The sequence below is a fragment of the Anolis sagrei genome, chromosome 3 (genome assembly GCF_037176765.1).
Source record: "Anolis sagrei isolate rAnoSag1 chromosome 3, rAnoSag1.mat, whole genome shotgun sequence".
Classification (NCBI taxonomy): Eukaryota; Metazoa; Chordata; class Lepidosauria; order Squamata; family Dactyloidae; genus Anolis; species Anolis sagrei.
In genome coordinates this window covers 243,998,242-244,014,866 of record NC_090023.1, presented here as the reverse complement: position 1 = coordinate 244,014,866, position 16,625 = coordinate 243,998,242, and the positions used below count along the sequence as shown (strand labels likewise).

At 40.3% G+C, this 16,625-nt stretch overlaps 1 protein-coding gene across 1 annotated transcript in view; it reads right to left on the bottom strand.

The window, feature by feature from the left end:
* Positions 1-2,004: 2,004 nt before the first annotated feature.
* GMPS (guanine monophosphate synthase) overlaps positions 2,005-16,625 on the bottom strand; it is a 72,749-nt gene continuing 58,128 nt past the window's right edge. Inside the window, exons 10-16 of the mRNA XM_060767653.2 lie at positions 16,295-16,400; positions 13,294-13,409; positions 12,222-12,347; positions 11,305-11,420; positions 9,889-10,019; positions 7,744-7,916; positions 2,005-6,258 (exon numbers count right to left, since the gene is read on the bottom strand). Coding sequence (XP_060623636.1) covers positions 6,157-6,258; positions 7,744-7,916; positions 9,889-10,019; positions 11,305-11,420; positions 12,222-12,347; positions 13,294-13,409; positions 16,295-16,400 — 870 coding nt within the window. The 3' untranslated portion in view covers positions 2,005-6,156. The remainder of the gene's footprint in view (positions 6,259-7,743; positions 7,917-9,888; positions 10,020-11,304; positions 11,421-12,221; positions 12,348-13,293; positions 13,410-16,294; positions 16,401-16,625) is intronic.

Genomic DNA, 16,625 nt, shown 5'->3' with positions numbered 1-16,625 from the left:
AGGTTATACTACAACTTTGTTCTTATATTTAATCCCTAAGGTATGGAGTCCCCGGTGGTGCAGTGGACTAACCCCTTGTGCCGGCAGGACTGCTGACCGATAGGTCAGCGGTTCAAATCTGGGGAGAGCGGTTGAGCTCCCGCTGTCAGCTCCTGCTCCTTATGCAGGAACATGAGAGAAGCTCCCCACAAGGATGGTAAAAAAATCAAACATCCAGGTGTCCCCTGGGCAACGTCCTTACAGACAGCCAATTATCTCACACCAGAAGTGACTTGCAGTTTCTCAAGTCACTCCTGATAGGAAAAAAAAATCTCAAAGGTGTTTCAAAAACCTTTTTCATTCTTAATATATAGAATTATTTTGATTCTTCTAAAAATGCTTACATGAAGGGAAGATCCATTGATTTCAATTGTATTTATTGTAAAGTTTAGTACCTCAGCAGCATTCTATGGTAAAGCAATGAGCAGTGCAGTACACTCCAGGTTTGTTGTTGTATGCCTTCAAGTCGGTTCCTACCCAAAGCCTTGTTTTCTGGGGTTAAAAGTATGTGACTTGCCCAAGAAAACTCAGTGGTTTCCATGGTTGGGGAGTTGAACCATGATTTCCAAAGTCATTGCCCAACAATCAAGCCACTACACCACACTGACTCTCTGTACCACACAATATTCTGGATAGTATCTATAACAGCACTTCAGTGAATACTGAACCTTCCCATGCCAGCCACCATTATTCTCTCACACCTAAATGCCAAATACAAAGCAGATTCAATATTGGATATATACTATATGCCACATTATAGCCTGAAGTATTCCAGTTGTGCAGACTTCACAGCCTGCCTAATCTAGAGGCAACTGGTAGACTTAATCATAAGATTTAGAAAAAGCTCTCAATAACATCCTGGAGGATGTTGAATATACCAGGAGACGACTGTGTTTCAAGAATTTGTTTCTGTAGCAATGTCTTTGAGGTCATGAGTTCCAAGAAATCGTCCATGTGACTGTCCCATGATAATCACATCAAGGGAAATCTGATCATGCAGCACAGATCAGTCTGATGTGCCACTAAGCCAGTCTGTATTGTTATACCGTCCAGAGAATGCGTGTTTTGAGTTTGGCTCAACAACCAGGACCATTAAGTGCCTTAGTAATTTCCTTCCAAGGCTTTCATCTGTATTGATTTTCAGTACTGTACTAAAGTTTGTAGAATGTTTTACTTATCTTAAAATACAGCACAAAAAGTCTAATACAGTTCTGGACAAAAATGGGTTTATTATTTCAAAGTATCTATAAACTGTGTTGACTTTTGGTGTGCCTTTAACCCATCTGTTAGAATCATCGAGTTCGAAGAGATTTTGTGGGCCATCCAATCCAACCCCCTGCCAAGAAGCAGGAAAATTGAATTCAAAGCACCCCTGACAGATGGCAATCCAGCCTCTGCTCTCCAAAGGAGCCTCCATCACACTCCGAGGCAGAGAGTTCCACTGCTGAACAGCTCAGTCGGGAAGTTCTTCCTAATGTTCTGGTGGAATCTCGTTTCTTGTAGTTTGAAGCCATTGTTCCGCATCCTAGTCTCCAGGGCAGCAGAAAGCAAGCTTGCTCCCTCCTTCCTATGACTTCCCCTCGCATATTTATACATGGCTATCATGTCTCCTTTCAGCCTTCTTTTCTGAAGGCTAAACACGCCCTGCTCTTTAAGCTGCTCCTCATAGGGCTTGGTCTCCAGACCCTTGATCATTTTAGTCACCTTCCTCTGTACACATTCCATCTTGTCAACATCTCTTTTCTCTTTTGTGCCAATTCTACTTTGTTGTTAACTACCCCCAAAAATGTATGTTCCCTTCAATATTTTTTGTAATTTTTTTATTCAACATCAACGCTTTCTCTCACCAAGGGACCAAAGGCTGTTGAATTACACATTGTTAGAGAGCAAAGGAAAAAAATGAATGTATTGCAAAGAAAAGTTCTTTATACATAAATTAAAAAAAAAAAAAAAACCAGACAAGTATCCAAATGGGTAACCTTTATTTGTGGATAAAAATTAAGGCTCACAGTACTTTTATCATTTACAAGCAGAAAATGTTGTTGCTGCTTTCTTTTTCTTTAAAAAAAATTAGAATGGTAGGAATTATTCCCTATACAAATTCCTTTGAAAACGTTGCTATGTCTCACTGAAGGCTAGAGGGTGAACAGACTGAACAAGAGCAACCGCATTCACATGTTATACATTCCCTTCTGGACCACGACAAGAGTCATGTGTGTTTCCACATCTGGCTGACATTACATGAATTAACACTATGAAGTACATTCAAGGACTAGAAGGATGATTATTAAGGTATACGCCACATTTCACTTCCCTCACAAACTGAAGAGACTTATGTTTTTAAGAAACAAAGACCTGTTCCACACAACACTGGTATCTCAATTAAATTTTAAACAACTCTCTTAAAAGGCAATACATCTCATGTGTTTAATTCCGGCTCGAGGATAATTGTCTTTATTTTCCGAACTCCATTTTATTCATAGTTCCTATTTAAAAATAAAGTGAATGAAGTTATGGTTTAGAAGTGACAAAATCAACACATTTGTTAGGACAGAAACACCTGGAGAATTTGACTATGCACTTTCCTAACATGAAAGCAAAGTATTCCAAAACCAGTTAAATTTCTTGGCTCCTTTGGAAGTACAGTAGAGTCTTGCTTATCCAACCTTTGCTCATCCAACATTCTGTATTATCCAACGCAGTCTGCCTCCCACCCAGATCCACAGCTGTTTCAATACATTGCAATGTTTTTGTGCTAAATTCGTAAATACAGTAATTACTACATAACGTTACCATGTATTGAACTGCTTTTCTGTCAATTTGTTGTAAAACATGATGTTTCGGTGCCTAATTTGTAAAGTCATAACGCAATTTGACTTTTAATAGGCTTTTCCTTAACCCCTCATTATTATCCAATATTTTCACTTATCCAATGTTCTGCCGGCCCGTTTATGTTGGATAAGTGAGACTCTACTGTAACGGGTGTAACCTTTTCTCTAGACCGTAATACCTATGACAGGATTAGATATAATATAATGTTTAACAGTTTAGGAAAAAGCATTCAAAATGGTTGCATTTAAATGGAAGGAAAAGGTAGGAAATACCTCAGTGCCAAAAGACACAGCAAAGAAGTATCCCAGTGCTGTGAACATGAATCACCATGAAGCAGTAGGATTCCCCCAACCCGGAATTCGAGATCCTATCTCCCAAAGCATGCTAGATTTCCAAACGATCATTATATTTCACTTTACCATCACAAACCCACCAGCAAGGACACAAAAAGTATTTCCTAGTAGCCATTAGTCACTTGACTACACTCTTTCTCGAACAACAGACAAAGTAATAAAATTGTTCACCATGAGTTGCATGAAATCATCCAAAACTTTTTTTTGCATCTTCTCTCCTAATGTAACGTATATGTACATTGCATGATCTTCACAGGAAGGTCTTCAAAAGACAGCAAACAGTTCTACGGCACAGCAGGATTGTCAGGACAAGATATAAACCTCCATCTATCCAGTGGTTCTCAACCTGTGGGTCCCCAGGTATTTTGGCCTACAACTTCCAGAACTTCCAGCCAGTTTACCAGCTGTTAGGATTTCTGGGAGTTGAAGGCCAAAACATCTGAGGACCCACAGGTTTAGAACCACTGATCTATCCAAACATCATGCCTATATACTTCATCATTTCTGACACATCACCCTATATTCTCCTCCTACTGTTTCATCTGAGTGGATGCTATTACCATTTAGCCAGCAGAGACCATCCCAGAAAGCAGAGACCTGGGCAATACATTAACATAATTACAGTAGACTCATATTGAATGCAATGAATGAATGATGTAATTTACCATAAAATCTTGAACAGAAAATATTCTTTCATTTCCTCCCCAGAATGCTGAGTTGCATGATGAATTTCCAAGCACACAGTCCTTGGTGTCTTGTATATGGGATTTAATTGCTTTATGGTGGACACATGAGCTCCAACGGCATTAATAACTGGCACTTTGACTTTGGAGCAGTGCTTCTCAACTTTTGGGTACCCAGGTACTTTGTCCTACAACTCCTAGAAATCCCAGCTAGTTTGCCAGGTGTTAGGATTTCTGCGAGTTGAAAGCCAAAACATCTGGGACACACAGGTTGAGAACAACTGCTTTAGATGGATGTTTTCTTTATGGAAGGTTTGGGGGCATTTCTGGACCTCCAGATGTTGCACATCATTCCTCACTTCTAGCTCTGATGGCTTGGCTTGATACAAATTGAATCTGGAGAGCCAAAAAGTATCCATGCTTTACAGCAGTGGTTCTCAACCTGTGGGTCCCAGATGTTTTGGCCTTCAACTCCCAGAAATCCTGACAGCTGGTTAACTGGGTGGGATTTCTGGGAGTTGTAGGCCAAAACACTTGGGGACTCACAGACTGAGAACCACTGCTTTACGGCAATTAAGTGTTTTCCTCCTTTCCAGTTACTCTAACAATATAAATCAGACATTATTTGATTTGAAATCATGCTATGTAAATCATAACCCACACGTATGCAGAATCATCTAGCTTCTGGTCTCAATGCAAATCAAACGTAGCAAATAACTATATTCAGATTTTCAACTTACTGGTAGCATATTCTCCACGTCTTAAGAATAAAGAAATTCATTTATATTCTGCAGCAGGCATGTGCAAACTTCCGCTATCTAACTCCCATAATTCCTAACAGCCAGTAAGCTGGCTGAGATTTCTGGGAGTTGAAGTCCAAAACACCTGGAGGGCCGTAGTTTGCCCATGTCTATACTATAGGCTAAACTGACTTGCAAGGATGTTGCCTAGGGGACACCTGGATGTTTTGATGTTTTACCATCCTTGTGGAAGGCTTCTTCCATGTCCCTGCATGGGGAGCTGAAGCTGACAGAGGGAGCTCATCATGCTCTCCCTGGATTCGAACCTCTGACTTCTCAACCTTCAGTCCTGCTGGCACAAGGGTTTAACCCATTGCACCACCGAGGGCAACATCCTTGCAGACAGCCAATTCTCTCACACCAGAAGCGACTTGCAGTTTCTCAAGTCACTCCTGACACGAAGAAGGAAAAAAAAGCTGGCTTGCAAACCTCAATTACATACAAATCAACCAAACATTTTAATGCACCTCATGAAAGTGTTAATAAAAGCAGTATTCTCCTTGCCTTTATAAAGTATCCTAATACAAAATTGAAAACTAATAGGAAAAGTAGGACTGAGATTTCAGAACAATGACAGAAACTGAACAAACACAAGAGATTTTGATGGCTGCAATGCAGACTGTTTGATATTGTGCAAAACCAAAAGATGTGTTTCCAGCTATGTACATAATTCATGTCTGGCTCTCTTGTAACCAGTTTAATGCACATTAAATATAGATATCAATGCATCTGGAGAAAATGTATTCTTAAAGATTCTTAAAGAAACGTTACTTGTTTTGAAAATGTGAGGGAAAATGGGAAGACTTGGGAGAGGGAGAATCTCGTCATTATTTGAGTGCCAAAGCCAGTTGTTTTGAATGTCAACACTTATTGCCATGGGCTTAACACTCCAAATGACATGGGACAGAATTCACAGTACACAGCAAACAAATATACATTGATTCCACAATTCAACAATACCCACTAGTCCATTTGGCAAAATATTTATTTATAATAAATCTGTTTCAAAAGCAGTTGGTCACTTTTTTCATTTTACATTATTAATAGGCTCTAACAATGCTTTTGGTAAATGTAAATAAACGGTCTCTTTTTACACAGTATACAAAAACATTAAAAAGAGACACTGAAATGACACATGAAAAAAAGAACGGGAGGAGGCAATACAATGAAAAGAAAGGCAAAGCAATATAAATCTATCTGCACATAGGCAATGCTGCCCTAATTATTTTACCCGTACATATCCTCAGCCCCACTGACCTGACTCCTCCCCCCACCCCACGTCGTCACTCTTAATTTGCAGATTACGCTCCAGGAGAAAAGAAAAAAATAATCACATGTGATGTAGCAGCAGCTCCGGACACTCTTTTCTCAGTACTGCATGTCAACACTGGGAATGGTTTCTGATATAATTTAAAACTGCATACAGTACTTTCACCGGGAGAGAAAGAATTACTCCCACTCAGTTGTTCCTGGTGGTTTCGAAGTCAAGTCATACATCACCCGGGAGATGCCAGGAATCTTCTTAATCTCTGTCACCATTTTCAATACAACCTAAGTTGAGGAACAAAACAAAACAAAAAACAGCTGACAAGCGTATAAATGACAATATTCCTGCTTGAGAGAATGAGGGAGCAAAATCAGAACTTTCTTGTAAACTATGTTTCAAATCAAGAGTGAGCAAACTCCAGCCTATAGGACACTTTTTGTTAAGTTCTTTGCTCAGGTATGCCCCAAAACAATATCTAGGCATTTGCACTACATCTGGAGCCACTCTCAATTCCTTCTTGGAGTCAAAATTAAATTTTGCAAATTTCCAGCTGGAACCCTAATTTAATTCCTCAAATGGCCACACATTCTTGTTTATGATATCACTGTTTATCTGTTTTTGAATTCTCTTTTCTCAAGTCATACTGCATCTCTAAGTCACTTTGGGGAGATTATTATTATTATTATTATTTATCTGAAGAGTCTGTTCCTAGGAATAAAATATTTCAAAATAAAATATTTTGGTCCCAGGTTTTGCTTTTGGCTCTTTCTGCCATTACAGTGTAGCCCTTACTTAAATCCTCAGGGTTTATTAGAACACCAGAGGGCCTTTCACACTACACTGTTATAGTATAATGATTCCAATTTAACTACAATGGAAGACTCCAACTGAAATCTGGAATGTGTGGTTTGATGATCTCTCAGCCTGACCATTCGAAATACCCCTTGCATTAATGGCAACTTCCAGGATTCCACAGGATTTTGCCATGGCAGCTTTTGCTTTGTGTCAGGAGTGACTTGAGAAACTGGAAGTTGCTTCTGCTGTGAGAGAATTGGCTGTCTGAAGAGACGTTGCCAAGGGGACACCCGGATATGTTACCATCCTGTGGGAGGCCTCTCTCATGTCCCCACATGGGAAGCTGGAGCTGACAGACAGAATTCAACAGCGAGAGTACGCTCGGAACGCTGGCCTAGCAAGGGAAAACAGGCACGCTAGCAAGAGAGAGAGCAGCCTCGGGGGAAAAAGGTGGGGCTTCGGAGCGAGCCCGAGCGCAAGCTCGCTCTCGCTTCTTGTAGTTTGCGGCGGCTCTAAGGATTTCCCCATTAGTTAAAATACAGTTATGAAGATACTGCCTGTCCCCTGTGGACAAGATTGAGAGAGCCAATAGACTATTAAGAAAGCCTTGAAGTACCTGTTTGATTTCAATAATAAAGAACTTTGTTGAACCTTTAAGCAATCTAAAGACTCTGTTTAAGGAAATCCAATGGCCTTTAATCTGAGGCAGACCCGGCGTCCCGTTGGGCACACAGACTTTATGTCCTGTCTACAGTCTCATGTACAGGCCCAGCGTGCAACAGCACAGGCACTCTGCTATGCTTTTGTGGAAACAGCCCAAGTGAGGGTTATATTTGAACCTAACCGCTCTGATTCCCATCACACGTTGAAAAATGCACACCTTTAAAACAAAAGAACACTCTTTTTTTCAATTAGAAAGAAGAAATTGGCTATTTCAACAAAGAAGCAGCGGTGGTAGTAGCAATTTAGTTTACCTCTTCTGGAATCTCATTGCCAGGAGTTGCTGCAATGCCAGTCATGAAGTCACTAGTAATAAAGGTTCGAATAACCACTGATCTTTGACAGGAAGGTTGTTTCTGTAAGGGATCTCGATCAAAATGCAACGGTGTCAAGATTACTGGCATCTGGCTGATTTTACCAGAATAACCTTTAATAAATAAAATAAGAATACAATCAATACATTGTTAGACTGATCAAGAGAGCCAGAATGGTGTAATGGTTAGACTGTTGAAGTAGGAAGACTCGGTTCATAGGGAACGTAGGGCCAGATACTATCCTATCTTAATCCATTTTACAGGTTTCTGGATGGTAGAGGATCAGGTATGGAAACTATTTTAGACAAATACTGTATTTTCTGGCATGTAAGACTACTTTTTAATCCAGGAAAATCTTCTCAAAAGTCGGGGGGTCGTCTTATACGCCGGGTGTCGTCTTATAGGGCGGGTGCTGAAACTTCCAAGTTTCTGCGGTCGCTGCATATGGTGGGAGAGCTCAAAAATAGCCGTAGTCACATCCTCACCGTATGTGGCAACCATATGAAAGCAGCAAGGGCAGCGCTGTACAAGTACAGTAGAAGAAAATCCACTCACCAGGATTCATGGAAAGAAGTGACAAGGTGAGGGGGCACCTCACAGGGAAGGTGTAATGTGTCATATGTTCTGCAGTTGATGGTGGCTGGTGATGGAAGGGTTATTGTATTAGTTCTAGAGGGTTTGGTAATCTGTAAGTGGGAGTTCATGGGTGAAAACAATTAGGGGTGGAGGTGTGCAGGAGATGGGTTGCAGCTGGTGTTACTGGATTTAAGGAGCTAACCTTGAGACTGATCTTTGGGAGAAAAGTATCTGTTGTATTTTTGGTGGTGGATGCTGCTGGTTTTCCCCCCAGGTCTGTTGGATTTTCAGTATCCTGACCTGTCTCCTGTAATCTTGGAACCCTGGAAACTTGAACCTTTGGACTGGCTTTTGACTACGGTATAGACCAGGGGTCCTCAAACTTTTTAAACAGAGGGCCACGTCATAGTCCCTCAAACTGTTGGAGGGTCGGATTATAATTTGAAAAAAACATGAATGAATTCCTATTCACATTGCACATACCTTATTTGTTGTGCAAAAAAACGCTTAAAAACAATACAATTAAAAAGAAGAACAATTTTAACAAATATAAACTTATTAGTATTTCAGCGGGAAGTGTGGACCTGCTTTTGGCTGATAAGATAGGATTGTTGTTGTTGTTGTGTGCTTTCAAGTCATTTCAGACTTAGATTGACCCTGGGCGAGGGCCGGGTAAATGACCTTGGAGGGCCGTATCTGGCCCCCGGGCCTTAGTTTGAGGACCCCTGGTATAGACTCTTGATCCCTGGACTTTGTTTATTGAACTCTCGGCGTTTGACCACTGGACTGGTGTAGCTTTTGCTACCAGTTTTTATTTATTCTGTGGCTGAGTGCTATCTTTATGTTTTATTATTTTGTATATTAAAACAGCCAGCAAGTAAGTGCTATTTTAATTAAACTGTCTGATAAAACAGGGAGTTTGGTTCATCTCTACCTAAAGAAGGTAGAGCCCTGACAACATGACATAATGGAAGGGCAGAGCAAGCTGCAGGCATCCAGGACGCCCAGAGTAAAAGAGATAGTGTGATGCTGAGCCCAGAATTAAGGGAGTTAATTCTTTCTTTCACCCATCTGGCCTGCTCTTGTATCCTATTACCGTACCTCCTTCTCTGCCTCTCAGATCTCGCTCCTGAGGACTGTAGTGAAGCAGCGCAGGCACGCATATGCAAGATTTGAGAGACAAAGGAGGTACAGTAATACGAAAATTACCCTATTGAAATCAAATCTGATGTTTTTTAATTTTTTATTTGGTGTGCATTGGAAGAAGAGTAGTCTTATTCTGCGAGTATAAACTCTATATTTTAACAGGAAAAGTTGGAGGTTGTCTTACACGCCCAATCGTCTTATATGCCTGAAAATACAGTACTTGATTTATTTGACAAACAACTTATTTGAAATTATTGCAAAGACAAAAACACTTTACTTTGCTTGAAGTGTTGCAAACTTACATACAACTGGACTGTTGCAAACATATAAGAAGTACACTGCACTAAAGAAAAGCATACTAACCAGACTCCCTGAGAATATTATGAGCCTCAAAGTCAGCCTGCCTTAATGTGCTGAGGACTCCTGTCGTCAGGAAAGTGGGAGTGACATCTGTAGGAGGTTCCTTGACTGGTGGGCCGAACACATAAACAACTCTACAGAGGGAAGAAAATGGAGCATGGAACTGCAGCCTTTAATCTTGAATGACTGAATCTGTGATGAAGCAATACAGCTAAATGTGCTGCCAAGAATTCTGTAGAGCATTATAAACACCATTTACTTTAACCAACCATGCTAAATTTTACAGCAGTGCCAGTAGTTCTGAGAGGCATCCCCTATGGAATGTGTTCATTTATGCTTGTATCCTGTTTTGAAAATGGCGACTGGGAACGTTCAGAATGCCTATAGTCCTTGCTCTAGGGCCCCAAACAAATAATTGTTTCCCTTTCTTGTTTTAAAGTCATGCAGCACATATACATTTAACTCCCTTAACTCTCCAGTATATGAGAATCAGTCAGCATTGCTCTGAGCATATTTAAGTGTATTGATTTAGCAATTTTTTTTTAAAAAAAGAGTAGAATCCAGCTTTCTATCCACAACGCTAACCAGTACAAAATGAGAGTACTGGGCAACAACCTGGGAGATCTTGGTTCTAGTCTCCAATGCATAATGCTGGGCCAGTTGCACCTTGTCAGTGTGGCCTACTTTACAAGGTACTCGGAAAAAAGTGAGGAAAAAGAAAAGATATACCTTGTCAACTTAAACTCACTGGAAGAAAGGCAGGATGCAAAATGCAACTACTAAATAGATAAAATAGATTAGTAAAGGTTCCCTGGCCCAAGCAAATACAAAACGGCTTGCGGATCAAGGGCGTAAGACACTGGGTGAAACCAGGAGTTTGGACAACTTCTGATTCTTCCCTCTTCGTGTCTTATTCCCAATAGAATAGTGAAAGGCATATAAAGAAAGCAATAATTTGTACTCCTACAACACATTTTTGTTTTTACTTCTCATGTGTAAAGTAAAACCCATCCGCAAAGGCAAAATTTAAGCGAGCTACTAAACATCAGGGTGCATCTGGTGGCGCAGCGGGTTAAACCGCTAAGCTGCTGAACTTGCTGACTGGAAGGTTGGTGGTTCAAATCTGGGGAGCGGGGTGAGTTCCCACCATTAGCCCCAGCTTCTGTCACTCTAACAGTTCGAAAACATGCAAATGTGAGTAGATCAATAGGTACCGCTTCTGTGGGAAGGTAACGGCAGTCCATGCAGTCTTGCCGGCCACATGACCTTGGAGGTGTCTACGGACAACACTGGCTCTTCGGTTTAGAAATGGAGATGAGCACAACCCCCCCAGAGTCAGACACAACTACACTTAATGTCAAGGGAAACCTTTACCTTTACTGAACATCAGCTAAATTTAGAAAAAATATGTATAGGTACCGGTTTATGTTGTGACACATGCGTGGTATGAGCCTTGCCAGGAACATCAAGGAATCCCAGTGCGGAGCATCTTTACTGGAGATCCCACACACATAGCTGTAAGAACGGCAGTCACCCTGTGAAGCATACAAACAAGAGTCCAGGTTCCAAACATCTGTGAACTATTAACTGAAACATTTTCTAGGACCAGTAAAGCTCTTAACTACAACTCCATGTGGTTATGAGCATTTAATTGACTTTGTGACAGCCAGGTACTTGGGACAGGTACTCTCAAGAATTCAAAATTCAAGCACCTTAGACACTACTATCACCATCCATCACACTCCAATCTGCACTGAAAAAATAGATTACATGAAGATTACTCTGAATCTTGTAATTCTATGAGTATCGTGGTCAGTTTCATGCCTTATCAAACTAACCATATAAATCAGAGGTACACAAAATGCAATCCTCCCTCCAGATTGTTTTTGAAGTCTCCACAATGTCCTTTCTGAAATTAAATCCAGGAGCACATTCGCACAGTTAAAACTTGTGCACCAGCTGCGCCTGTATCTTGAGATGCCAGATTTAGCCATGGTAGTCCACACCCTAGTCACATCCTGTTTGGACTACTGCAACGTTCTCCACGTTGCAGTAGTCCAAACTTTGAAGACAGTTTGGAAGCTTCAGCTGGTACAGAGATCAGCAGCCAGTTACTAACTGGTGCTCTCTATAGGGAGAGATCCACTCCCGTGTTGCAGCATCTACATTGGCTGCTGGTCTGCTTCCAGGTTAAATACAACTTGCTGGTCATTACCTTTAAAGCGCTAAATGGTTCACGCCCAGCATATTTGATAAATTGCACTTCTAATTTATTACATGTAATCCACCAGTCACCATCTTTAGATATCACTCCTGTAGACGCAGGCTTTACTAACCTGTACTCCCACAGTTTTGATTGGCAGCAAGAAGGCATTCAATGAATGTAGACTTGTGATTTGCATCAATTTCTCCTGATCTTCCTCTGTTGTACATGCTTTGACCCTCTGCAATAGTGTGTGAGGCTAGCCAAACAAAGCAGAATGTCAACAAAACATTTTCAAACTTAAAATTTAAAAATTATGACCTCATTAGTCATTGAGTAGTTTGTTGGGGGACGGACATGTTGGCTCAAAAAGAGGCTCATAATCAAAAACGTCAGATACACTGCTGGCAAGCAGATGGCCTCAAATGACTACAAGGTCTGATCACAATTGTTATTTCCAAAGTATTTAAATCTCTGCTATTCTTTATATCAGTGGTTTTCAACCTGTGGGTCCCCAGGTGTTTTGGCCTTCAACTCTCAGAATCTTAACAACTGGTAAACTGGCTGGGATTTCTGGGAGTTGTAGGCCAAAACACTTGGGGACCCACAGGTTGAGAACCACTGCCAAATGAAGACACGATTTGAGAGGTACAGAGTTTGTGGGTTTACAATGTACTTGTACAAGAGAGAAGATGTAAATTACTGGCCTATGAAAAATCAGAACATGAGGATAAAAGCAGAAAAAAGATTAATGTTGAAAATATTTTTATAAATATCTTGCAGGAAACAGGTGAAGACTTTGGACCCTTTTACACTTTACAATTACAGCACTTTGATTCCATTTCAACTGCTATGGCACCATAACACAAAACCTGAGATTTCCAGTTTACAGTGAGCTAAACTACAAATCCTAGGATTCCTTAAGAGATCACCATGGTAGTTAAAGAGGAATCTTAATGTTATAATTGTGTAGTGTGAAATTACCTCAACAGGAAGAAGTTACTGATTTAGCACAGCAGGGTAGGGAAGCCCTGAAAACACAGAAATAGATAAATAAGAAGACAGGCTTCAACGTTTCTCAATAAGAGAGTGCTGGAAAATTCCATACCATTTTCCAAAAAGATGTAATACTAATTTAAGTATGAGCAATGTATAAATGCAGTCTGATCGGTTAAATGTATGTCTTTCGTGTTTACTAAAATTACCTTTTTAACACTTGCAGAAAAATCGGCTAAGATTTTCAAAATATTGTTTGTTTCAGGAAAATCTTTACAAACGTATGGTTCTTCGGCACATATTACACGAATTGCAAGGCCAGGACCTAAAATGCAATATTAAAATAGCATAATGTTACCGCCATGCTACATAAAAATCACGTCACATTTCAGAAATGTAATCAATAAACATTTTGGCTACAGCAACATCCATCTGCAAATGGTTTAGCAAAACGCTGGTGAATATATCGTACCCTGACTTCTAAAGGAATTGTGATTTCTGTATTATATATGCACAACAGAAATATGTAATAAATAGATCCATAATGAAACACAGGACTAGCCATCGTGGCCCTAAGGAATATTTCAAAACTTATATTTGTACAAGAAAATATAAAAATATGTACAAAACGTTTGAAACCTTGATGCCAAACAGCATCTTTTCAGTAGGTTAGTCTAATACAGGTAATACCACATCATTGATTTATTTATTACTTCTTCTTCTTTTTCTTCTTCTTCTTCTTCTTCTTCTTCTTAAGTTTTATTACAAAAATACGAATGGACTACATATCCATCCTTGTTTCCTACCTTCACACACTACATTGTTTCCTTATTCTCCCTTACCTTGCAATCCTGGTCCTTTATCTATTTTGTCCCTACTTCCACCTTCCACTAAGAAGCCCAGACTTATTTTCATTCTCCAATTGAATCAAAGCTGCAAAATTGTTGTGTTTTTTTTTTTGGGGGGGGGGGGGGATAAGAAATTCAAGGAAGTTTATTTTAAAAAATTACTTTGCCAATATACAACTGAATAGAGGTAGTTTCCGTTAGGGGTTTTAATATAAACTGTAAGCATTCTAAGCAATCTTGCTTGCAACTTACACTAGATGTTCTCCCTTGTCTAATAATTTGCTGCTGATCACAGCCATCTAAACATGTGTAACAGCAGTTGATATATAGCAGTGGCTCTCAACCTGGGGTCCCCAGATGTTTTTGGCCTTCAACTCCCAGAAGTCCTAACAGCTGGTAAACTGGCTGGGATTTCTGGGAGTTGTAGGCCAAAAACATCTGGGGACCCCAGGTTGAGAACCACTGATATATAGTATACAATGACTAGGAGGCTGTGTCTAAACCTATGTCAAGCTGATATAACAAGCCACCGCTTTCTAATCTCTGGATTTTGTGCTTGAGTATCATTTTAGCACACATCTAACTTTTGTACATGTATACACAAAGCATTATTTCCCACTTCTATTAGCTCCAAAGAACTTTTCAATCATTCCCAGGTGGAAGATGAGTGGCTAACAGCTAGCAGAGAGATCAAATTTTAATTCCAGGATCTGAAAATACCAGTTAGGCCCAAATCAGTATTTACATATGGCAGAGGCAGTGAACTCAGTATTAAGTAATATGACTTGAACCAACTGGGGAGTGAGTTCAAGGTTAAAGCAAGGTTTGAAATTGTTGTAATTCAGCCTTTGATTGTGTCTGCATCTGATCTATCTGGGGATACTGGGCCTGTTAGTCAGCCTGTTGACACAAGGGATTCTGGGTCTGCAAATCAGCAGAAAAGTCAGCAGGAGCAGCTGAAGACTGAAAATGAGCAGCCTCTGTCTGAAGGCCACATTCCAACAGAACTGAGCTCAGAGAATGATAGTGAAATTCCAGGTGGACAGACTAACGAGCAATTAGATAGAATATTTACATTTCATCAGCATAGAGTTTTACGTGAAAAAGTCTAAAGGTCAAGTCACTTGTTAGTGAGAAAGTCCATACCAGTTTCCCAAGGGAAAAGGCACACTTCTCTATATTAACTAGGCCAACAGAATCTTTGGTCAGTGGAAACAACATTGGAGATTAAGGATACAATTCCTGTCAAGTCAAGGGAATTCTACTACCATGTTCATGTTTTCCTATTTGTTCCTGTTTCGTTTCCAAGTCTTAAGGACTGTTCCTGAATTTCACCTTTTGGATTTATTCTGCTTTTGTATTCCTGACTTTTGGATGCTACTCACGTACCTTGTTTTTTGTGGATTACCTCTGATTTTTGGTTTCTGATACTAGGTAAAGGCAAAGGTTTTCCCCTGACATTAAGTCCAGTCGTGTCCGACTCTGGGGGTTGGTGCTCATCTCCATTTCTAAGTCGAAGAGCCAACGTTGTCCATAGACATCTCCAAGGCCATGTGGCCGACATGACTGAATGGAAAGCCGTTACCTTCCCGCCGGAGCGATAACTATTGATCTACTCACATTTGCATGTTTTTGAACTGCTAGTTTCGCAGAAGCTGGGGCTAACAGCAGGAGCCACTCCACGGATTTGAACCTGCGACCTTTCGGTCAGCAAGATCTGATACTATTTTGTTGAATTGCTTTCTATATATTCTTCAATAAACTGCTTGCTATTTTACCTTGGACTGGTGTGTGTGTTAAGTGCAGAGGTACTTCCCAGTCTTGGAGTACAACAGGAACTGAGTTTCCTTATTCACGTTTCAAACCCATTTACCACCTTCTACCACATCCACTCTTAAAACACTGCTAATAATAGACAGCAGGTTCAATACAAAAAAACACACACACACAAAAAAGGATATTAGCAATGTTTTGTGAACTACTGTGGAAACTCTAAAGAAAGGTTTGCGAACCACATGACTACATTAGGTCATGAGAAATACTGAATGACAAAAATAGTCTATACAGTTTCCTGGGCCATGAAATAGGCATTAAGAAAAGGAGGAAGGTTCCTCAGCAAATTTCCCCTCTGCTATGTCAGGAAAAATCATCCTGTTAGAGGAAGACACTTTATACAAAAGAATGGAAAACAAAATTTTAAGCGATAGCTTCCAGAATTACCAAACCATCATAGCCACTGGTCATGGCAGCTGATGAATTCAGCAACATAGGAACTTCCCCAGATTTTTCTGTCTTCTACTTCCTTGTTGAGCTGCATGAAGGGGTTTGTGGCTTTTAGCAAATGTCAGTAACATTATTATACCTGGGAATGGATGTCTTGAGACCAGCTCTTCAGGCAGGCCGAGTTCTCTCCCAAGCACTCTTACTTCATCCTTATGGAAATCTTTTAGTGGTTCTATTACTTTGCCCTGCAAAGGAACACAATGCCGTTTGCATTCAGGATCTCTCTTTGAAGTAATGCACAAGAACTGTACTGAGAAAAACCAATTTCTAATGTAACACCACCAATGCTAAAGTTGTAATTTAAACCTTGCCTGCACAATGCCAATGAAATGTCACAAGAGCCAAGAAAACAGCAAAGTGATTCAGAGCACTCAGTAGGGAGGCAAAGTAACTGCCGTCATAAGGCACAT